Raw genomic sequence first — 23,804 nt, 5'->3', positions numbered from 1 at the left:
GTAAGTTTTCTGGTCGCGTCGTGTTCACACGCCGCTCCTCATTTCTCTGTGTGACCCCCTTTGTGTACGATACCATGTGGTTACCACATGGTCTCGATTCCTTCATAAGTGCCTTAACTGTGTTCTTTTATGATCGTTCCTTTGTGCTTTTACTGGCGTTTTAGTGCTTTCCCTTTGCATTATACTTGTGTCTAGCGATCTTTGTGTGGTGCTATGGAGCACGATCGCCGTTGTCCTGGGCCTAGAGCTGGGAAATCGTGTAGGGATTTCTTGTCGAAGCCTGTTCGCCGTCAGACACGTGTCCCGAATGTGCCGATTGGAGCGAGGTCCAATGGGTGAAATGCGGCACGAAGAAGAAGAAGGCTTCGAAGAGGTCTCCTAGGGAAACTAGCTTGTCTTCCCCTGCGACGTCGGCAGGAGAGGGGTCAGGTAGAGTGCATTCTTCTTCCCCTACCCAGAGTAGGGGACGAGGTAAGTCCTTGAAGTGTAAGAATTTGGTGACTCTTTAGTGATGTTGTGGGGGGAGTCTTCTTTGTCCAGGGCAGATCAGGCGCCTGCAAGTAAGTGTGTGTTGGTCCGAGGGACGCGTCTCTCTCTCGTAGGGACCGCGTCTCGGCGGAGGACCCCATGTGGCCTAATAATGTTCCATTTTTTATCACAAGATTAATGGGTAGAGGCCTCAGGCGCGTCAGCTACGGAAGGATCCTTGGCTTGGGATGTACCAAGGGCGCCGTTGAGGTCCCCACTGGACATGGAGGAGGGCCTATGCTAGTCCTTCCCCTTCATGGCTCGTTCGACGGCGTGGTTACCGGCAAAGCCATCAGTTCCAGAGAGTTTTCTTCTGCCATCTACGTCAGGATTACGGCGTAGCCCCAAGAAGCCACAGTCCAGTATGAGGTCGCAGTACGAAGGCAAGTCAGACTCATCGGGGCGGGATCCGTCGGGCCCTTCGAGCGTGGAACGTCGGAGATGACACAGGGGAAGAGAGATCGATCTGTGTGGAGGAACTCCCCTTCCGGTCTCCCACAGGATCTCGGGACAGGAGAAGTCCCCGTTCCCCTCCATACAAGCCAAGAGCCTCGCCAGAGAGTCACCCGATGAGCGGAGGACCTCGTCTTGTTGGCCTAAGTCCCGTCCTAGAGCCACTCCATCCGCTCAGCGGAGGGAGCCGTCTTCTAGGATGGGCAGCCTCGACAGGTCTCCCCATCGAGATGATAGACGGGGACGGGCACCTCCGTCGAACTGTTTCACGGAAGGGCCCGTCCGTCGTCCAGGATCTCGAGGAGGATGGGTCTCAATCCCAGACAACAAGCTGAGGGACCTAACTAGGACCTCAGGCTTGATACCTAAGCGAGCAGGAGACAGTCCTCCTAGAAGGGCCTCCAAGAGCCTCGCCAGAGAGCCAGCCAAGGAGCGGAGGACCTCGTCTTGTAGGCCTAAGTCCCGTCCTAGAGCCACTCAATCCGCTCAGTGGAGGGAGCCGTCTCCTAGGATGGGCAGCCTCGACAGGTCTCCCCATCGAGATGATAGACGGGGACGGGCACCTCCGTCGTACTTTTTCACGGAAGAGCCCGTCCCGTCGTCCAGGACCTCGAGGAGGAAGGAAACGTCGGGCGAAGAGGGTAGAATGAGCCGAGGGTCCCGTCAAGGTCCCCGTCGGATAGGCGTAAGGCCGTGAAATAGACGACTCTACCCGACTAGTGTAGGGAGTCGCTGTTTCGGACGGGCAGCCTCGTCGAGCCAGCTCATACGAGCGGTCGACAGGGGCGGCTTCCTCCGTCGGGCAAGCCCACGGAAGCCTCTTCCCCCTCGAAGTGAGACAAGGAGGACGGAGGTTCTCGCCTCCATGGCAGTACCCATCCTCAGTCCACAACCTAGGGCGGAGGTGCCCGTCGCCACAGCTCATGCCAACGTAAGACTCCACTTACAGGGCGGAGGTGCCCGTCGCCACAGCTCATGCCAACGTAAGACTCCACTTACAGGGCGGAGGCCCTCGTCACCACAGCAAGACCCATCCTAGCGGAGGAGCCCGTCCCCTCCTCGAAGGCTCGAAATGACGGAGGCACCCGTCTCGTCTGGAAGGGCTTAACCGCGAGACTCGTCAGAGCGAAGGGACCCGTGCTGACTCTACACGTGCTCGTATCCCTCCGTGGCACCTCTCCACGGAGGAGCCTGTCCCTTTATCAAAGGTTCGTTAAGTGACAGAGGTGCCCGTCCCTCCGGAAGGTCTTAACCGCAGGTTCCGTCAGAGCGGAGGTGCCCGTGATGAATCTACACCTCATCGCCGGACGGAGGACTTGGGTACGGTCACGAATCTTGGAGGATGATCTCCTTGATAAGGGGACACAAATTGAGCAGCCACTACCTCAAGAAGTAGTTGACTGGCGCTCTGGCCTTAACAGGATTATGGAGGATCCTGTCCAGAAGAAGTCATCTTTGGCTCCTTCCGAGGAGAGGGACGTAAAGGTGGGCGTAGGGACACCTCCAAAGGTCACAGTTCAGCCAAACTGCTACAGGACCTGAAATCACAAAGCAAGTATTATGCCTTAGAAGGACGTCAACTTGGGGCTAGCGAGAGGACGACCTAGTAGGGGTAGGACAAGGTTCCCCGGAAGACCGGCTAAATCTCAATTGACCCAAACCAACAGAATGACTTACTTGGGAATAACCCTGGATTCGTTACAGGTCAAGGCCTTTCCCATCCATAGACAGGCTGGACAACCCGGACCAAGTTCTCCTTCCCTTCCTTCGAGGACATCCCAGAAGAATAAAGGATGGGCAGAGTTTGGTAGGACATCTGGTGTCCTTAGAGAAGCTAGCTCCACACGGGTGACAGAACCTAAGGAGGGTTCAAGGGAACTTGAAGGAGAATTGGAACCAGAGACGTTCCCCGGACAAAGTGGTGCCAGTCCGGCAAGAAACCAGACAAGCCATGGAGTGGTGGCAGGATCGGTCACACACTCTGAAAGGGATGCCGGTGTCCTCCCAACCTCCGAAATTCCGCCAGTTTACGGACGGGTAGAAAGAAGGAGGGGGAATGCACCTCCGGGGAAAAGGACCGCGAAGGGGACTTGGACAGAAAAGGAGAAGTCCCTACACAGCAATGTCCTAGAGATGAGAGCAGTCCAGGAAACCTGCAAACATTTCACGGGAGACTTGTAAGGGAATTCAGTGGCCCTGATGTCGGACAATGCAACTGTGGTTGCATACGTTAAGAAGATACGAAGGGCCCGTGACCATGCCTCTCCCCAGCGCAGGACGGAGGAAGTGGTTGGTGAGACGACGACGGCGATGGAGGACTCCACGTATAGGAGGGTACTCGCCTTGATTAAAAGCTACAATAGCCTGGTGGAACCCGTCCTCACAGGAGGTGGAGGCGTGGACCTCGGGCTTGAACAAGTTTCTAGCCTACACCGCCCAGAAGAAGTCCTCACTTTCCCTTCCTGAGGCCAGGAATGTGGGAAATGGAAGAACCCACATAGACAGAGTTATATCCCGCAATAGCGATCCCAGCACAGGCTATAGAGCGGCGAAACTCCTGCAGGGAATTAAGGCCCAAAGTAATTACCACACGTTGGAAGGTACAGTAGACCAAACGGGGCATGCAAGACAGGGGAAACCCTGGACATCCTTTGACAGGACTTCTCAGACGGAAGGGCGTCATCAGATGTGGCTCCTCTCCCAGTCCGACTCCGCTGTATCAGAGGGAGGGCTGAGATCAAAAGAGTTGTGCGCTCTGGCCTTCAGATCCTGGATTGGGAAGGAGAAGAGGAAATCAACCTGACAGCAAGCTTCATTCTGGGGAAGAAGAACGTCCTAGCAGACGGCTTCAGCAGTATGGGACAAGTAGTAGTGTCGGAGTGGTCCCTGCACCCACAAGTGGCAAGCGACATCATTTAGATGTGGGGGCCCCCGGTAATGGATCTGTTTGAAACAAGGTTGAACGAACAACTCCCCGTATCCTGTTCACCTGTCCCAGACCCGAAGGTGGCATTGGAGGACGTGTCTCAACACAGATGGGACAACCTAGACGTGTATGATTTCCACCCTTCTCCCTAATAAGTCAAGTCCTCAACAGGGTGAGGGCAGCAACCAACCTAAAGATGACTTCGGTAGCGCCTTTGTTGGCCGGAGAGAGTGGTTCGCAGACCTAAAGAGTCTCGCCACTCTCCCTCCCTGGACTCTTCCCAACATACCAGACCTATGGAGACAACCACATTTTCAGCGGTTTCACGAAACCCACAAGCCCTTCGTCTTCGCGCCTGGAGGTTATCCAGCGCCTCCTGAAAAGACAAAGGTACTCAAGCAAGACAGCTAGGAGGATGACCCTTTACCTGAGGAAATCCTCTACGGCCGTCTACCAATCCAAATGGACGATGTGCGTTAAGTGGGCAAGGACAAGAAGATAGAACCCTAAGAAGCATCCGTGCCCATTATAGCGGATTTCCTGGTCCATCTCAGGGATAAGTTGGCCATGACAGTCCCAGCGGTTAAGGGAGTTCGAGCTGCCCTTGGTCAAGTTTTTCTCCTGAAAGGCATAGTTCTGGGTTCTTCAAGACAGATGTCCATGCTCATCAAGGCTTTCGAGCAATCAGGCCCCTTCTGCCCCGAGAATCCCGAATTGGGACCTGGCAAGGGTTCTGGATATGCTCCGAGAAACATTCGAACCCTTAAGAGACATCGTAGACAAGAATCTCTCATTCAAAGCAGTCTTCTTGTTAGCGTTAGCCTCAGCTAAGAGGGTGAGCGAGCTACAAGGATTATCGTATGAGGTGGAGCACTCTAGTGGATGGAAGCAGACAACCTTTAAGTTAGTCCCCTCCTTCGTCGCCAAGACACAGGATCCGACAGTTTGGTTTCCGAGGTTTGAGAACTTTACTATCCCAGCAATCCCAAATGAAGGAAACCAGGAAGATTTGAAATTGTGCCCCGTCAGGGTGATTAGGAATGTTTGGAAGGGTAAGTGTTATAACACACTTAATGAGTCCCTTGCGTAATTTATCCTACTGTCCATCGGGGTCTAGCTCTAGGAGGCACTCCCACCTCCTAAAGTGTAAGTCTCCTAAGAAAGTGTTTCGAGGTAAGTCTCTGTGTCGGAACAAATCACAAATTTTAAGTAATTTGTATTTTTAAATATTAAACTTAGCCGGTGAATATATAATAGCTGACGTCTCCGACGGCTCGACAGATTCCAAAAACTCGCGAGCGATCGCCGTGAAGGTTGCGGGTGTGCCCACCAGCGCCGACTATCGGCCAGATACCGCATATACTTGTAAACATCTCCAGTTCTTCTCTGTCGGTCTTGTCGACAAGTTGGTTCCACTCGCTTTATGACCTCGAGTTTTCTACCGAATTGGTGAAGTACTTGGTTTTGGTTTTATTGCTTTCGCCGTGTTGGATTATTCAATACTATCTTCAAAAGAAATGCTTTTGAAATTAGAGGAAAAGTGTTTTGCCCTTGCTTTTTTTTTTATCTCTGGTTTTTCCATAGAGTAAAGATGGCCGACCCTTCCCTCAGTGTACGGAAGTGTGTTTAAGGCTTTTAGTAATTATTTTATCACGTTATAAATTATTGTTGATATTTATAGATTTTCCTCTATATATTTTATATCTCACCCGCCTTTATTAGGCCTCTTCGATTAGCTTTCCATTTATACTAAACATCAAGATAAATTTTATGTTTTGTTTATATGCGGCCTTTACCTATTCCTCCCCTAGTCCGAGATGTAGGCGGTCCTAACTTGGAAACCGAAGTTAAACAACGTTGAGCCCATTCAACTTTTATTTTTGTTAAGTTTAAATAAATTGCTCTGTAAGAGTTATGAAATGAATATTTTTTAGGAAATATTTTAAGAAATATATTCTTTGAATAGTCTTCGTGCTGTTTTTTTTCAAAGATGAACCAACGTTTGGTTTATTTATGCTACGCAGTTTGCGCTCTATCGTTACGATAGAGAAAGAGAGAATCACGGTTTCACTTTGCAGAAAGAGTAAATCGATTTTGACGTTTTGTTCATTCTTCTTTCAAACTGAAGTGTTTTAGATACTAATTTAAAGGAACTTGTTAATTTTCAATTTCTTAGTCCTTTCAGTTTTTTCCTTTGGTCAAATAACCTGTTTATTGACGAAGGGTGAGTGGGCAATTCTCTTGTGTGTGACAAGAGAGAGAGAGAGAGAGAGAAAGAGAGAACGATCCGATCTTTATTCTCGTCCCAAGTCTCTGTACAAGGAGTTTGGGAGCGAGTAACGTTGTTCTCGATTCAGTTTTTTACTCTCGTCCCAAGTCTCTGTACGGGGAGAGAGGATAAAACGTTTTTAGTTTTTATTCTCGTCCCAAGGCACTGTACGGTGAGAGATTGAAAACGTAGTCTTTAGTGAACTAGTGTTTAGTCTCCTCCCCAGTCACTGATCCTTTTTAACTTTATATATTTCCGTTTTATTCGATATATATGTATATGTTTATTGATTTTTGCATGTGTGTTTCATTTTGTACTAATGTGCTTACATTATACGACTCATTTCGCAATTATAACCTTTTGATGTAAGGGAGAATTGCGTGCTTCAGGTAGATATCAGTTTTATTCATGCCTAATGTGAAATTATTGAAAAATACGATATCAGTGAAGTAAGTGCAAAAAACATGTTCTGTGTTGCGGAGGGTTCGTTTGTTCGTGCTTGTCGCTCCCCTAGTCCGAGACCTCTTTCAGGCTCTCCTGCACCAGGGAGAAGTAATGTCGTAGGACTTAAGGGGACGAGAGGCTTTAACCAACGTACAGACGTTCCCTCTTTGGTATCGGACGTTTCTCGTCAAGATCGCCCTTACCATAAGACGGGTGAGACTGTGTTCTCCTCGTCATCTGAAGACTTTTCGCAAAAGAAACCTTGGCGCAAGGTTTCTAGACCCTTTAAGCGAAAGTCAGTCCCTTCAGGACAGGTCCAGCGTCCTGGCTGTAGCCATTGGGACAGCTCTGACCCTTTGCAGTCGTCGGAAGACTGTTCGCCTATTAAACGCAAGCGTAACACGGGGTCCGAGGGTCGCGGTAAAGGCAATGTTTTGCCAACACAGACGTTACCGTCGTCTCGGCCCGTTCCGACTCCCGTTGATCCTAAATGGGTTGTCCTGCAGGACATGCAGACTAAGCTTGCCTCCCTTATGGAGAAGTATGACGTTGAGCAGGTTCACGATGAACCTTCGCTTTCGAGTCGCCGTTACGCTAAACGAGACTCTGGCCGTCAGCCGCCCAAACGAGCATTTACTCGTCCGTTTGACGTTAGTGCTGATGTTTCTTGTACTTTGAAACGTGATGTCAGTAGTTTTTCACGTCAGTCACGTGACATGGATCCTCCCTCGCTGCAGTCTCGTGTTGACTTTCAGCCGCTGCCGCAGTCTCGTGTTGACGTTCAGCCGCTGCCGCAGTCTCGTGTTGACGTTCAGCCGCTGCCGCAGTCTCGTGTTGACGTTCAGGACGATCGCCGACCGGCTCAGTTGCCTCGACTTGACGTTGAGCGTCAATCACCGCAGTCGAAGGTTGTTTTGACTGCTCAGTCTATGCAGTCAAGGCAGTTCCGACATGACGTCGAGCGTCAATCAACTTCAGTTGTTGTTGTTGGTCAGTCACAAGGATTTCAGTCCTTTCAGCAGCGGCATGACGTCGCTTCCTCTACTGCTACTGCTGCTCCTTTGCTTGTTGACATTGCCTGTCAAGCGTTGCCGCCGCGGCAGGTCTCTCCTTTTCATGAGACTCTGCAATTGTCGGACGAGGTTCCTTCAGATGAGGAAGTTGCTGATCCTCCTCCTACTGATATTCCTTTGGGGACTTTGTCAGACGGAGAGGAGCCTAAAGCTGCTCAGCCCTCTATGGACTTTAAAAAAATCATGCTGATTTTTAAGGATCTTTTTCCGGACCATTTTGTAACTGCTTCTCCTCGTTCGCCTTCGTCAGAGTTTACGCTAGGCCTAGCTACTTCGAAGCCGTCGTTTTCTAAGCTAGTGCTCTCTCGCTCTTCTAAGAGAGCTTTACGTTTGCTAGGCGACTGGTTGATCACCAGGAGGAGTTTGGGGGAGACAGCCTTTGCTTTCCCTCCTTTTAAACTGGCTTCTAGAGCGAGCGTCTGGTATGACACGGGAGAAGTTCTCGGCTTGGGAGTTCCTGCCTCTGCCCAGGGAGACTTCTCAAGCCTCATAGACTCTCCCCGTCGCCTGGCCATGAGACGCTCCAAGATTTTATGGTCGGCTTCAGAGCTAGACCATCTCCTGTTAGGAGTTTTTTCGAGCGTTTGAAGTTTTTATTTGTTGGATTGGTCCCTGGGAGCCTTAAGTAAGAAGGTCTCTCCAGCTGTCAATGTATTGCTGTACAATTATGTCATGCATGAACAAGGCTATCAGGGATGGCTCCAATGATCTGACAGCCACGTTCACTGCAGGAACAAGGCTATCAGGGATGGCTCCAATGATCTGGCAGCCACGTTCACTGCAGGAGTACTTAAGATGTAAGTGCGCTCAATGTGTTCATTGTCAAGACAAACTTCACGATGAAGACTACCAAATCTGTCTTGGCAGCAGTAAGGGAAGGCGACTGGATAGTCTCTCTCGACCTTCAGGATGCATACTTCCACATCCCGATTCATCCAAACTTTCAACAACATCTGAGGTTTGTGGACGGGAAAGTAATGTACCAATGTCGAGCACTGTACTTCGGCCTCATTCCTGCTCCTCTTGTTTTTACAAGGCCCTTGCAAAATGTAGCAAGCTTTCTACATTTTTTGAGGATTCAGAGCCTCCCTTTATTTTGACGACTGGCTAATCAGGGCGTCGTCATTATATCGCTGTCTGGAGAGCCTCTAATGGACATTAGACCTAACCAAGGAGCTAGGTCTCATAGTGAACGTAGAGAAGTCGTAACTTACAGTACCCCATCCCAGACTATTCTTTATTTGGGAATGGAGATACAGTGTCTGATTTTTCGGGCCTTTTCGTCTCCCACAAGAATGGAACAAGCTCTGTTAAAAGTCCTTCACTTGCAAGAAAAAAACAGTTGCTCTGTAAGAGTTTGAACTAGCCTCGTGGGAACTCTTTCATCGCTGGAGTAGTTTATCTCTCTGGGGAGACTCAACCTATGCCCTCTCCATTTACACCTAAACCATTGGAACAAGGAGAAGGGCTTAGAGAGTATCTCTTTCCCAATCTCCAACTCAGTCTAGACATGTCTGACTTGGTGGGACAGCAACATCAGACTTCGAGAAGGTCTTTCTCTTGCGATCAAGAACCCAAACCATGTGTTGTATTCAGATGCATCGGATTTGGGTTAGGGAGCTTCACTGGACAGTCTGGAATGCTCGGGTCTTTGATCCACGGATCAGAAGGAACTCCATTTAAGGCAAGTAACATCTCTCCTTTGGCGAGATTTGTGCAAGGAAAAATGAATGTCTTGGCGGACTGCCTCAGCAGAAGAGGACAAGTCATCTCCATGGAGTGGACGTTGCATAAAACGATGTGCGAGAAGCTATGGATGACATGGGGTCAACCCACCATAGATCTTTTTGCGACTTCTCTGACAAAGAGGCTCTCGACTTACTGCTTTCCAGTTCCAGATCCAGAGGCAGCCCACATAGACGCTTTCCTGCTGGACTGGTCTCACCTGGACGTTTATGCCTTTCCACCTTTCAAGATCCTAAACAAGGTGCTGCAGAAGTTCACCTCTCACGAAGGGACCAGGTTGACATTGGTTGCTCCACTCTGGCCCGCGAGAGAGTGGTTCACAGAGGTACTTCTATGGCTGGTAGACGTTCCAAGAAGTCTGCCGTTACGGATGGATCTCTTGCGACAGCCTCACGTAAAGAGATTTTATCAAAGCCTCCCCACGCTTCGTCTAACTGCCTTCAGACTATCGGAAGACTCTCTTGAGCTCGAGGGTTTTCGAAGGAGGCAGCTAGAGCGATCGCGAGGGCTAGAAGATCCTCTACCATCAGGATCTATCAGTCGAAATGGGAGGTATTTAGAGACTGGTGCAAGTCCTCCTCTATTTCCTCTTCCAAGTGCCTCTGTAGCGCAGATTGTGAATTTTCTGCCTTATCTGAGAAACGGTCGCTCCCTCTCTGCATCCACCATTAAAGGCTACAGAAGCATGTTAGCTTCTGTTTTCAGGCATAAGGATTTGGATCTTTCTAATAACAAAGATCTTCAAGACCTGCTTAAGTCTTTCGAGACTTCCAAGGAGCGTCATATTTCGACTCCTGCTTGGAACTTGGACGTGGTCCTACAGTTCCTTATGTCAGACAGGTTTGAACCATTAAATTCAGCCTCCCTGAAGGATCTTACCCTCAAGACACTTTTTTTTTGGTGATCTTGGCTTCTGCTAAAAGGGTTAGTGAGATACATGCTTTTAGCAAGAACATCGGTTTCTCCGCTAATAAAGCAGTATGCGCTCTTCAACTTGGTTTTTTTTGGCCAAGAATGAACTTCCGTCTCGTCCTTGGCCTAAATCATTTGAAATCCCCTGTCTTTCTGAGATTGTGGGGAATGAAGTTGAAAGAGTGCTGTGCCCCGTTAGAGCTCTTAATTTTTGTTTATCCAGAACTAAACCGCGACGAGGTTGTTCAGAGGCTTTATGGTGCTCCGTTAAAAAGCCCTCTTTGCCTATGTCTAAGAATGCGTGGTCTTATTTTATTAGACTTTTGATTCGGGAGGCACACTCTCAATTAAGTGAGAAGGATCATAATTTACTTAAAGTCAAGGCGCATGAAGTTAGAGCGATAGCAACTTCTGTAGCGTTTAAGCAAAATAGACCCATTAAAAGTATTATGGACGCGACCTTTTGGAGAGGCAAGTCGGTTTTCGCTTTATATTACTTGAAAGATGTCCAGACTCTTTATGAGGACTGCTACACACTGGCACCATTCGTAGCAGCGAGTGCAGTAGTGGGTGAAGGCTCTACCACTACATTCCCTTAATCCCAATATCCTTTTAATCTACTCTTGAAATTTTTAATCTTATTTTTGGTTGTACGGGAGACTAAGAAGTCTTTCGCAATCTTTGATTTGGCGGGTGGTCAAAATATTGTTTCTTGAGAGCGCCCAGATTAAGGGTATTGATGAGGTCCTGTTATAGGGGTGTTCACCCTGGTTATAGCAGATCCTGGGAGTCTTTCGGCATCCTAAGAGGATCGCTGGGCTTCATGAGGATAGCGGACTAATGAGGCAGAGTAATAATCAGAGTCTGCTTCCTTACCAGGTACCTATACTTAAGTCTGTTTTTTGAATAATTGTCAAAAACTCTTGAGCATATACGCCTTTATTGTATTAATAGTGGTCTCTACCCACCACCATGGGTGTGAATCAGCTATTATATATTCACCGGCTAAGTTTAATATTTAAAAATGATATTTTGATTATAAAATAAATTTTTGAATATACTTACCCGGTGAATATATAAATTAAAGGCCCTCCCTTCCTCCCCGATAGAGACCTAGGGGACTGAGAAGAACTGGAGATGTTTACAAGTATATGCGGTATCTGGCCGATAGTCGGCGCTGGTGGGCACACCCACAACCTTCACGGCGATCGCTCGCGAGTTTTTGGAATCTGTCGAGCCGTCGGAGACGTCAGCTATTATATATTCACCGGGTAAGTATATTCAAAAATTTATTTTATAATCAAAATATCATTTTTCCTAACATACTTACCGAGAAACACTTTCGAGTTATGGCCCCCCCAACCGTCCCCGCATTGCCTCACTGATCTCGAGTATTGTTCCTTACATAAAACTTACTGCCGGGTCAAGCTCAAAGCCACGCGACCGTCATCGGGCATTGCCCCCAGGTCACGTTCTCTCCCGCTAATCAGGTCACTATAGAACATGGAGGTAGGGTAAACTACACAAAACTCTGGTCGTTTGAGAGGAGTTACCAGTAACCTCCTAAGAAAGTGTTTCTCGGTAAGTATGTTAGGGAAAATACAAATTACTTAAAATTTGTGATTTTATCATAAAAACTCCATTTTTCTTATTTTTACAATATCATAAACAACTGTTTGCTACACATCATATTTATTTATCTGCTCTTTTATGTAATTACCAGTTTTTATGTTTATAGTTATGCTAAAAGAATGGTAAATTGTGAGAGATGATAATTGAATACAGTATTTTATACTCAAAGCGTGAAATTTTCCCAGAAATTACACTAGACAAGAATATATTATGCTAGCAACATTTCATTTGTGATAATGATACAAATTGTGTGCAGTGTATAATTCTGGATTTGAAGGAAGGGGCTCACACTGCTTAGATAACCCTGAGAGTCCCAACGGATGCCTAACCATTCGAAGAGGCTTGATGGTTGTAGGCGGGACTTCCGGAGGTTGACTTGGAAGCCCAGTTTGGCGAGAAAATGGAGTACCTTCGACGTAGCTCTTTTGCATTCCTGGTGCGACTGGGCCCAAATGAGCCAATCGTCCAGATAGGCGACGATTTGTATCCCTTGGTGTCTGAGTTGCTCGAGCACCGTCTCCCCCAGTTTCGTGAATACCCTGGGAGCAATGCTGAGACCGAAGGGCATGACTTTGAATGCGAAGGCTCTCTTGCCGAGACGGAAGCCTAGATAAGGAGAGAAGTTTCGAGCTACTGGGACATGATAATAAGCGTCGGTAAGATCGATAGAGGTGGTGACGGCCCCACGGGGAAGTAAGGTCCGTACCTGAGAGATAGTCAGCATACGGAACTTGTCGCAAAGGATGTAAGAGTTGAGCTTCGACAAGTCCAGAACTACCCTCAACGCCGACGAGTCTTTCTTCGGGACTGTAAACAGGCGGCCTTGGAACTTCAGGGATCGAACCCGCTTGATTGCTCTCTTCTTGAGTAACTCCGCAGTGTACTCTTCCAGGATGGGAGTGGGTCTCTGGAAGAAGGTCACCGGTGGAGGAGGGGATCCCTGTGACCATTTCCAACCCAAGCCCCTTGATATTATGCTGTGAGCCCATGGACTGAAGGTCCAATGATCCCGGAAGTGATAAAGTCTCCCTCCTACCGGCATCACATCATTGGGAGGGAGTGAACTTAGGGCCCCTCCCTCCACGGGAACCCCTTGCTCTGGGCCCGCCGCGTTGGCGGAACTGTCCTCTACCTCTGGAACTCCCTCTTTGGTATCCACGAAAGGAACCGGAGGGTTCGTAGGCAGGGTTGTATGCAGGTGAGGGCATCCAAGAGGGGTTGGGCTGTGTACCAGGGGGAGCAGCGAGGTAGACTACCTGCTGAGGAGGAGCCTGTTGTCGAGAAGTCGAGGCCGCGGAAGGCTGTGGGGACGAGGTACCCCGGGCCGCTTTGTAAGGACTAAACCTCAGCTTCTTCTTGAAGAATGTGTGTCTCTGGGGTTCGAACCTCTTTTTGGCTGAGAGACCCCACCTTACCTGCAAATTCTGGTTTGCCCTCGCTGCGTCCTGAAGAACCTTATCCACCTCGGTCTGAGGGAAGAGGGTCTTACCCCAGCAGGAGGAAGCTATCAGTCTGTTCGGCTCATGCCTGATGGTGGCCTCCGACAGAACGAACTTCCTGCAACTAACCCGTGCTGACCAGAAGTCATGGAGATCTATTTGGTAGGATAGCAGCTGGTTCTTTGTGGCGACTCTGAACAGCGTTTCCTCTGGGTAAAGAGATGCAAGGGACTCCATGGAGGTGATGGATTGGAGGGACCTAGCAAGTCTAGTACGGGTCTCGAACTCAGTTTTGAGAAGACTCTCTATTAATCTGGGAAGCTTCTCAGAGAAAAGAGTAGAGGCACAGTCCGGGTCTAGTTTCCCCACCGTGAAGGTAGAGGCCGCAGCATCCCAGGCTGCCGAGGAACCCGGAATAAGCAAAGAGGTGGGGTCCGTCTCCTTGAGAGCCGGCATGGAAGAGCCTTCTTTGATGGCCTGTATAGTCAGCTCTGTGACTTTGTCTATGAGCGGCAAAGAGATGGAGGCCGCTGTCGTAAAAATAGTGTAGGAACCCTTGTGAGGGGTGAGCTTGGAGTTAATACACCCCCACTCTGATAGTGTTCTGGCCCAGATAGCCTGGGCCTGCTCTTTTGGAAATATGACCGTTTCCTTCGGTACCTTGTCCATACGGACCAATGCATGTTCCTTTAACCGTACAAAACCATTGAACGGGAATGCTAGGTCCGGGGGATAGAACTCCAGGTCCTCTAGAGGGCGGGTGCCCATGCCCTCCAGAGTTAGGGAGCCATCTACGAATGGAGCATGCAAAGCAAACCGCCAAGGATTGTTTTTATCGAAGGGCGGCAGCTTCGATGCGTCTGGGGCAGAAGGGGGAGGGAACTGAGTTCCGGCGCGGATCAGAGTAGCCATCATATCCTTAATCTCTGTTATTGCACCAGAGTGATGTTGAACTTGATCCCTGACCAATCCTTTGATCAGTTGGATGGGGAGGAGATCAGCCCAGGGTACCTGAAAGTCACCCGTTGGTTTTTTCTTGGATTTGGTAGACTTAGACTTCTTAGGAGTAGTGGTTTTACGAGGAGCAATATGAATATCAGGAGCTGTCGAGGGTCCGGGGACCGGTGACGTTGATACTGGCAAAGCTGAAGTCTTATAAGTTCGAAGTGGCTTCACCTTGGGTCGTACGGAGGCAGAGGGATCCCGAGGAGAAGCCTTAGAGTTATCAAAACCTAGAAAGGAAGAGGTAGAAGAGGGAGTAGGAGAGAAAAGGGTTTCCACCAACTCGGCACCACTTACCTGCTCGTCCCTGGGTTCTACGTCTATATCCAGACCAGCCATGTCCATCGGTACGAGGGTTTCGTCCTCCACGGAAATGGTAGCCCTGACTTCTTCAATTAAAGGGGCAGCAAGGTCAGGAGAGACTGCAGCAGTAGTCGAGCCTGGGAAGAGACGGGAGGCCATATCCCCATCGAGGAGATAGGGAGCGCCAGACGGGGCATTCCTGCCAAAGCCCGACACCCACGGCCGAAGAGTAGCCCTTGCTGACCGAAGAGAGACATCATCGGCCTGTAAGATTTGCAGTGATTAGTGATGGAGGAGGGGGTTTGCCCTCCTAAATATACTGTGTATATCATATTCATGTCTATATTAGTGTCTGCCAACGAGAAATAAGGAACAAAGGGAAAACCCACTTACATCATCATTCAGCAGAACTGACGACAACTCGTAACAGAACGAGCACAAATCCGGGAACCACACTGGGTATTGGGCCTGTCCCGGTTCCTGGATAAAGGGAATGGAGCAGTGAGCATGAGACCGGCAGAGGTCATGCCCAACGGGGTCGCTGAACGAGGCAGAGCATTCTTCAGCAGTACAACGGGCCTTCTGTAAAAGAAAGGAGACATGAGTCTGGTGATGCTTGAAACTCTGATAAGGGATAAAAACCTATTATTTTAGAGTTCTGGCACTCACTGAATTACCTAAGCACCCATATTGCATTGACCAAACAACTAACTATTAACTTTAAGTTGATACTGCCCCATACCATTGTTGGCACTTTAAAATTCAATTGTCTGTATATTTGTAATGCACCCAATGTCTGTTAATGACATAAGGATAATAAGCTTAAAGTAATCCGCCGACCTCCAAGGGTCGGGGAAGCAGTGACATGCCCTTAAAATAAATACAAACACCAGCCTTAGCTAAAGGCAAGGCAAATATAAGTGTGAAGTGTATGGGCGACCTCCGGTGAGGCCGGATCGTAATGAAATGTCCTGAATAAAGGAGCCTTAGCTAATTAGCTAAGGCAACTTTAAGTGTTAAGTGTTTGGGCGACCTCCGGTGACGCCGGAGGATAATGAGATGCCCTGAATAATTCAATTGTGAAAGATAAAAAGCTAAGTCGTAGCTAAAGACTAAAGCTTAGATTATAGTAAAGCGTATTTACGATCTCCGGTGAGGCCGGAGGGAGAAGAAAGGTCCTGAATAATTATTGTGAATAACAACACAGTTGTAATAACAAAGGCTATTGTGGATATGGCCGTGGCCTGAGACCGAAGTAAGGGCCACCGGAGGGTCTTATCTAAACAATATGAAGCCCGTCCCATGTAGTAAACAATATAAATATAACAATAGAACGAAAGTTATTGAGAATCCCTCGTGGCGGAGTATAACTCAAGGCGGAGTGGATAACGTTCATAACTACTCCCGAGCCGTAACGGGGAGAGGACGAAACACGGACCAAAATAACGCTAACAATTGAAAAGACACGAAAAATAAATAACTCGTAAGTTATCATCCACCCAGAGGGGGAGAGGTGAGGGAGGGAGAACCCGCTGAACGCACAAAACGGAAAACGGGAAATCCACTCCCCCACCGGAGCTAAGAAAGAAAACGAGAGAAAGGGGTAACTCGTGACTGCGAACAGAAAACGGGGACCCCAATCTCCCGCTCTCTTGGACACAAAAACAGGACTAAAAATCACAAAACACTATTATAAACGTATAAAATAAAAATGTACATCCATATAATACTACGATCGAAGAATAGCATCCGTTAAAACTTAAAATAAATAGCACTGTTCCTTTAACCGAGTCGAGTGACGAACGCCTCGGGCGGTTACTAAACAAAAACAAAGCTAAATCGCTATCTCGATCGTAGGCTGGACTTACTTGCAAAAAGTACCATGAGCATAAATACACAAAAAAAAAATAAAAATAAAAATAATAACGGTTCTAAAGGCATAAGGCCAGGGACTTAACCAAGAACCTAAGTGACAGAGTACTAAACGGGCAGATAAAGATGAATTCCCAAACAAGTGAACAAACAATGGCCGCCATGACAGGCCAGACGGGAATAATAAAACAGACTATACTGGATATAAAACACAAGCCCGGTACAATAAAATACTGTCAAAACAAACTATGGTACTTAACATTGGAATGTGTGAAGATGGAGCTTCGGACATGACAAAATAAATCCACGATAGATAAAAAAGACCGAGAGCACAACGAAAACATTCAACACCTTGAATTCCAAAAAGAAGGATGATGTTCAGATGGCGCTCGCGTCGTGGCGTGGGTGGTGCGGCGATGGGGATGTGTCTAGGGCCTCTGTATCGGCCCATCCCTTTGGCGAAGGAATTAACTAAATGGAAGACAACCTGTGAATAGTGGATTTCACGCGCCTTTGCTTTATACACGACACCCAAAAGGTGCTCGCGCGAGGGTTGTAACCTCAGCATTCCATGCTTTTATCTTTCTCTGGTATAATTGGAAGGTTTTTATCAGAAAAGGTATACAAGAAGGACTTTTCGCCGGGCGCCACAGGTTCGACCCAGAAATAGATTTTTCCTTCGTCAAAATCCCTTTATTATGTCCTTATGATCCCAATAGCAAGGCTAATTACTGCTAAAAGCTAATACTTATCCATACTAAAGTAGATTTAACCAATCTACAAAAAAAATTTGCCACCCATATTTCTTTGTCTGCTTGTTTTATATTTACAGTTCTTAATGTTGTGTGCTGAAAAATACATAAAGTGTCAAAGAGAATAACTAAATATGCCCAGAGCATAAAATTTGCCTGTAAATTATGCAGACAAGAATTCATTGTGCTAACAGCGTCTTACTCGTTTGAGCATTTGAGGGAAGAAAATTATGCATGCTGAAGTATATTCAAGTACATACATATATATACCAAGGCACCTCCCCCAATTTTGGGGGGCAGCCAACATCAACAAATGAAACAAAACAAAAAGGGGACCTCTACTCTCTACATTCCACCCAGCCTGACAAAGGACTCAACCGAGTTCAGCTGGTACTGCTAGGGTGCCACAGCCCACCCTCCCCCGTTATCCACCACAGATGAAGCTTCATAATGCTGAATCCCCTACTGTTGCTACCTCCGCGGTCATCTAAGGGATCGGAGGCAGCAGCAGGGCCTACCGGAACTGCGTCACAATCGCTCGCCATTCATTCCTATTTCTAGCACGCTCTCTTGCCTCTCTCACATCTATCCTCCTATCACCCAGAGCTTTCTTCACTCCATCCAGCCACCCAAAACTTGACCATCCTCTTGTACTTCTCCCATCAACTCATGCATTCATCACCTTTTGCGGACAGCCATTTTCCATTCTCTCAACATGGCCAAACAACCTCAACACATTCATATCCACTCTAGCTGCTAACTCATTTCTTACACCCGTTCTCACCCTCGCCACTTCGTTCCTAACCCTATCTACTGTACTCGAGATACACCAGCCATACTCCTTAGACACTTCATCTCAAACACATTCAATTTCTGTCTCTCCATCGCTTTTATTCCCCACAACTCCGATCCATGCATCACAGTTGGTACAATCACTTTCTCATACAGAACTCTTTTTACATTCATGCCCAACCCTCTATTTTTTACTACTCCCTTAACTGCAACACTTTGCAACCTTCATTCACTCTCTGACGTACATCTGCTTCCACTCCACCATTTGCTGCAACAACAGACCCCAAGTACTTAAACTGATCCACCTCCTCAAGTAACTCTCCATTCAACATGACATTCAACCTCGCATCACCTTCCCTTCTCGTACATCTCATAACCTTACTCTTACCCACATTAACTATCAACTTCCTTCTCGCACACACCCTTCCAAATTCTGTCACAAGTCGGTCAAGCTTTTCTTCTGTGTCTGCAACCAGTACAGTATCATCTGTAAACAACAACTGATTTACCTTCCATTCATGGTCATTCTCGTCTACCAGTTTCAATCCTCATCCAAGCACTCGAGCATTCACCTCTCTCACCACTCCATCAACATACAAGTTAAACAACCACGGCGACATCACACATCCCTGTCTCACTGGAAACCAATCGCTCACTTCATTTCCTATTCTAACACATGCTTTACTACCTTTGTAGAAACTTTTCACTGCTTGCAACAACCTTCCACTAACTCCATATAACCTCATCACATTCCACATTGCTTCCCTATCAACTCTATCATACGCTTTCTCCAGATCCATAAACGCAACATACGCCTCCTTACCTTTTGCTAAATATTTCTTGCATATCTGCCTAACTGTAAAAATCTGATTCATACAACCTCTACCTCTTCTAAAACCACCCTGTACTTCTAAGATTGAATTGTCTGTTTTATCCTTAATCCTATTAATCAATACTCTACCATACACTTTTCCAACTACACTCAACAAACTAATACCTCTTGAATTACAACACTCATGCACATCTGCCTTACCCTTATATAGTGGTACCATACATGCACAAACCCAATCTACTGGTACCATTGACAACATAAAACACATATTAAACAATCTAACCAACCATTCAAGTACAGTCGCACCCCCTTCCTTCAACATCTCAGCTCTCACACCATCCATACCAGATGCTTTTCCTACTCTCGTTTCATCTAGTGCTCTCCTCACTTCATCTATTGTAATCTCTCTCTCATTCTCATCTCCCATCACTGGCACCTCAACACGTGCAACAGCAATTATATCTGCCTCCCTATTATCCTCAACATTCAGTAAACTTTCAAAATATTCCTCCCACCATTTCCTTGCCTCCTCTCCTTTTAACAACCTTCCATTTCTATCTTTCACTATCTCTTCAATTCTTGAGCCAGCCTTCCTTACTCTCTTCACTTCTTTCCAAAACTTTTTCTTATTCTCTTCATATGAATGACCCAATCCCTGACCCCACCTCAGGTCAGCTGCCCTCTTTGCCTCACGTACCTTGCGCTTTACTTCCACATTTTTCTCTATATTTTTCATACTTCTCTATACTATTACTCTGCAGCCATTCTTCAAAAGCCCTCTTTTTCTCTTCCACTTTTACCTTCACTCCTTCATTCCACCATTCACTGCCCTTCCTCATGCTGCCTCCAACAACCTTCTTGCCACACACATCACTTGCAATCCCAACAAAATTTTCTTTTACTAACTTCCACTCCTCCTCAAAATTACCAGTTTCTCTTACTCTCACTTCGTCATATGCCAATTTCAACCTTTCTTGATATTTACTTTTTACCCCCGGTTTTATTTGCTCTTCAACCCTCACTAGCTCCCTTTTACATCCACCTACTCTATTCCCCCACTCTTTTCCTACAACTAATTTTATTTCCACCAAAAAATGATCAGACATACCTCTAAACACGTGCACGTCTTTCAATCTTCCAAACATTCTTTTAGTTATCAACACATAATCCATTAATGCCCTTTCTACTACTCTTCCATTTGCCACTCATACCCATGTGTACTTGTTTTTATCTTTCTTTTTGAAAAAGCTAGCACTTATTACCATCTCTTGTTCAACACATATCTACCAGTCTGTCACCACTCTCATTTTCACCTGGTACACCATACTTTCCAATGACATCTTCTACCTCTCCAGTGCCCACTCTAGAATTTAAGTCACCCATGACAACTACATAATTCCTTCTACCCAGTCCTTCTACACACCTAGTTAATTCATTCCAGAACTCATTCCGCTATTCTTCACTTTTCTCACTACCTGGCCCATACGCACTGACAAACGCCCAACATTCCCTACCCTACCTAACCCTTACCCACATTAACCTAGATGATATCTCCTTCCATTCCACTACTTTACCTGTCATCCATTCCTTCAGCAATAAAGCCACACCCTCTCTCGCTTTTCCCCTTTCAATCCCAGACACTCTACCAGACATTTCACTAAACATCACTTCACCCTTTCCTTTCATCTTTGTCTCACTCAAGGCCAATACATCCATCCTTCTATTCCTAAACATACTTCCAATCTCACATCTTTTACTCTATCGTACTACATCCACACATATTCAAACACCCCAAACCTAGAGTGCGGGGAGCAGTCACTCTCCCCCCATCTCTTTGTTGACGTCTCGCAGGATTATATACAGGAGAGGGGGTTCCCAGCCCCCTCGTCCCGTCCCTTTTAGTCGCCTCTTACGACACGCAGGGATAACGTTGGTGCTATTCTAATTGTTTTTATGCCCCCGTGGCCACAGTAGTCTTTACAAAAAAAACCTGCAAAACTTTGATGTCCCGTGTATCCTCAGGTCATATGATTAAGTACAGGACTGCTTAATTATTTAACTGAAAACCAAAAGAATTTTTTATCCAACAAAGAAACATTATTGTATTGTATACATCTTATGAAAAAAAAAAACTGTAGCCTTAGTTCAAAATAGAATATTAACTTGGGTCGTAATTGTTGATATATTAGAATTCTTTTAGTAGATTGAATCTTCTTTGGTTTCAAATGGGCTTCCTGAAATGCATTTATTATAAATTAAATCTTTTGTAGATGCCCTTGAATTCCCTATTACAGTCATCAGAAGTAAAAACACCTATGAGCTACCTTAGTCCTGATGATGCTCGAAATAGTGATGGAAGCAATACATCTGCCGAACCTTCACCAAAATGCAGCGGGAAAAGTCCTCGGTTGAATGCTTCAGAGTATTTCAAAAAGCTGGCTAAGGTGAGTTCAGATAACCATAGGTCTCTTGAATGCTATATAATGAATTTTCTAAAGTGTCTTGGCTCAAGGTTTTCTTTTATAAACGAAAGTTTTATTATTATACAGTACTATTATTTTATTAATGATGTTAAGGGATACTGAAAAAAAACTTTGTAAAATTATTTCAGTGAATCTTGCCCACTATTCATATGCTAAATACCTTAAGCCCAAGCTTAGTTACAAACTAGAAAAGCACTCTGAGCGCAGACCTCCACCACGGGAGCTTATGTTTCGAAACCAGGGTACCTTTCCTAGAATCAATTGATCATTTCCAGCTCTTTACATAACAGTTTAAAATCCCTGCTAGTTTCTTTACTTTACAATTAAAATTGTGGCTGGATGGTTGATGACCGTAATTTGACCTTTCGCTTGCCCTTAACCTCTGACTCAACCTTTATCTTCGACCTTGATATTAATTGGTGGGGATTCTCATACACTCCAATATGAACCAAGTTTGAAGTCTCTGTGACAACGATGTCCAAACTTATGGCTGATTACTTGAATTGGACATTTTGCTTGGCCATGACCTTTGGCCTTGACTTTCCAAAATTTAATTATTTCCAGCTTTTTACATAAACGGTTAATCCCAACAAGTTTCATTACTCTATGGTTAAATTATGGGCAGGAAGCTGCTCACAAATACACACACACACAAACACACAAACAGGGGATAAAATATAACCTCTTTCCAACTTTGTTGGTTTGTTGGTGGAGGTAAAAAAGCAAAAACAAATGTTTTCTGGGATTTCAACTCCAACCAAGTGCTAATGCCTCATTAACACCTGGCATCAGTAACTTAACATTTCTTTATAACCACAGCACCTTCAATTTGCCTAACAGTTATTTGAAAAAAAGTCATTATCATCATCATCTCCTTCTACGCATATTGACGCAAAGGGCCTTGGTTAGATTTCGCCACCCGTCTCTATATTGAGCTTTTAATTCATTACTTCTCCATTCATCATTTTCTACTTCACGCTTCATAGTCCTCAACCATGTAGGCCTGGGTCTTCCAACTCTTCTAGTGCCTTTTGGACCCCAGCTTAAACATTTGGTGAACTAATCTCTCTTGGGAAGTGGGAAGAGCATGTCCAAGCCATCTCCATCTACCCATCATGATCTTATCCACATATGACACTCGAGTAATATCTCTTTATAGTTTCATTTCTAATCCTGTCCTGCCATTCAACTCCCAATATACTTCTGATAACTTTGTTCTCAAACCTACTAAATTTATTGGAGATTGTTTCGTTGTCATACCATGACTCGTGTTCATATAGTAACACCAATCTCACTAAACTGATGTATAGTCATATTTTTATATGTAATTTCAGGCAAATTGATTTCCAAATTTTACTCAACCTAGCCATTGACTTGCTTTTTTTCATTCTTTCATTAAACTCTAATTCTAAAGACTTTATTTGAGATCATAGTTCCTGAATATTCAAAGGAGTCTACCTCATTAATCTTTGCTCCTTTCAATGATATTTAATCTTCCGTTGCATACTCCGTTTTCATAATCTCTCTTTTTCTTTTATTTATCTTGAGCCCAACCTCATGTGATATTTTATGCTCTTTGGTTGGAAAATAAATGATAAATTAATAGAAATATTAGGTATACCCATTGGACTGTAGATAAGGCAGTGAGGCTGGTAGAATTGCTCAGAGAAGGTGATTTCCCAGATATGACTACCAACGATGTAAAATGCCTAATCGAAGCCCATTCATTTCTGTTAGTTAATGATAATCTGACAGAGATAGCAAAATCCATGAGTGAGAACAAACAAGAGCATGAAGACCTTGGGGAAGAACAGAAAGTTGTCCTCACACTAGGACACCTATCAACTCGTAGCCAAAACAGCTTAAGAACTTCAGACAATGGCTGAAGACTAGGGCCCACAGTTGATTCATGTGTTGTAGTTCAGAAATGCATTCGACAGGGCCATGGAAGTTAATAAGATTTATCTTTCGAATAAGAAAAGTCTGCAATTTCCAAACACTACATTCCTCACCCGGAAAAAAAAAGTCGTAGGCCCTACTCTGTCAGTGGAAATAGAATTTTCTTTGCTGTATGACTGATGAAGTGCTTGCTAAAGTAGTGGTTACAGATGAGCAGTAATACTCTTTTTATTGTTTTGCTGTGAATTTACTTCTTCATTTTCACAACGTACATCAGTACTGCCCAGCTAACTATCATCACCACTAATTAAGTTTATGTAGCTTTCACTCGTCAATATTCTTACTGTACTTAAGTTTTTTCTTTTATGTAAGGCTGTGTCTACAGTAAAATTGTGTTCTAACTTAAAAGGTTATTAACCCCTTCTCATACATTATATGTCAAAAGAT

General features: G+C 45.8%; 1 protein-coding gene across 3 annotated transcripts in view; it reads left to right on the top strand.

Annotated features, from left to right (window-relative positions):
• LOC137626247 (uncharacterized) overlaps positions 1–23,804 on the top strand; it is a 382,723-nt gene that overhangs the window by 49,681 nt on the left and 309,238 nt on the right. For 2 of the 3 annotated variants that reach the window (XM_068357322.1, XM_068357330.1), the window contains exon 3: positions 21,270–21,419. The exons of the other annotated variant lie outside the window; for it this stretch is intronic. In XM_068357322.1, the coding sequence (XP_068213423.1) occupies positions 21,270–21,419 (150 nt within the window). The remainder of the gene's footprint in view (positions 1–21,269; positions 21,420–23,804) is intronic. 3 annotated transcript variants of the gene reach the window in all.

This window comes from Palaemon carinicauda, chromosome 2, assembly GCF_036898095.1.
Source record: "Palaemon carinicauda isolate YSFRI2023 chromosome 2, ASM3689809v2, whole genome shotgun sequence".
NCBI lineage: Eukaryota > Metazoa > Arthropoda > Malacostraca > Decapoda > Palaemonidae > Palaemon > Palaemon carinicauda.
Note: the sequence above shows the minus strand (reverse complement) of the source record. Positions and strands in the feature narration are given on the sequence as shown.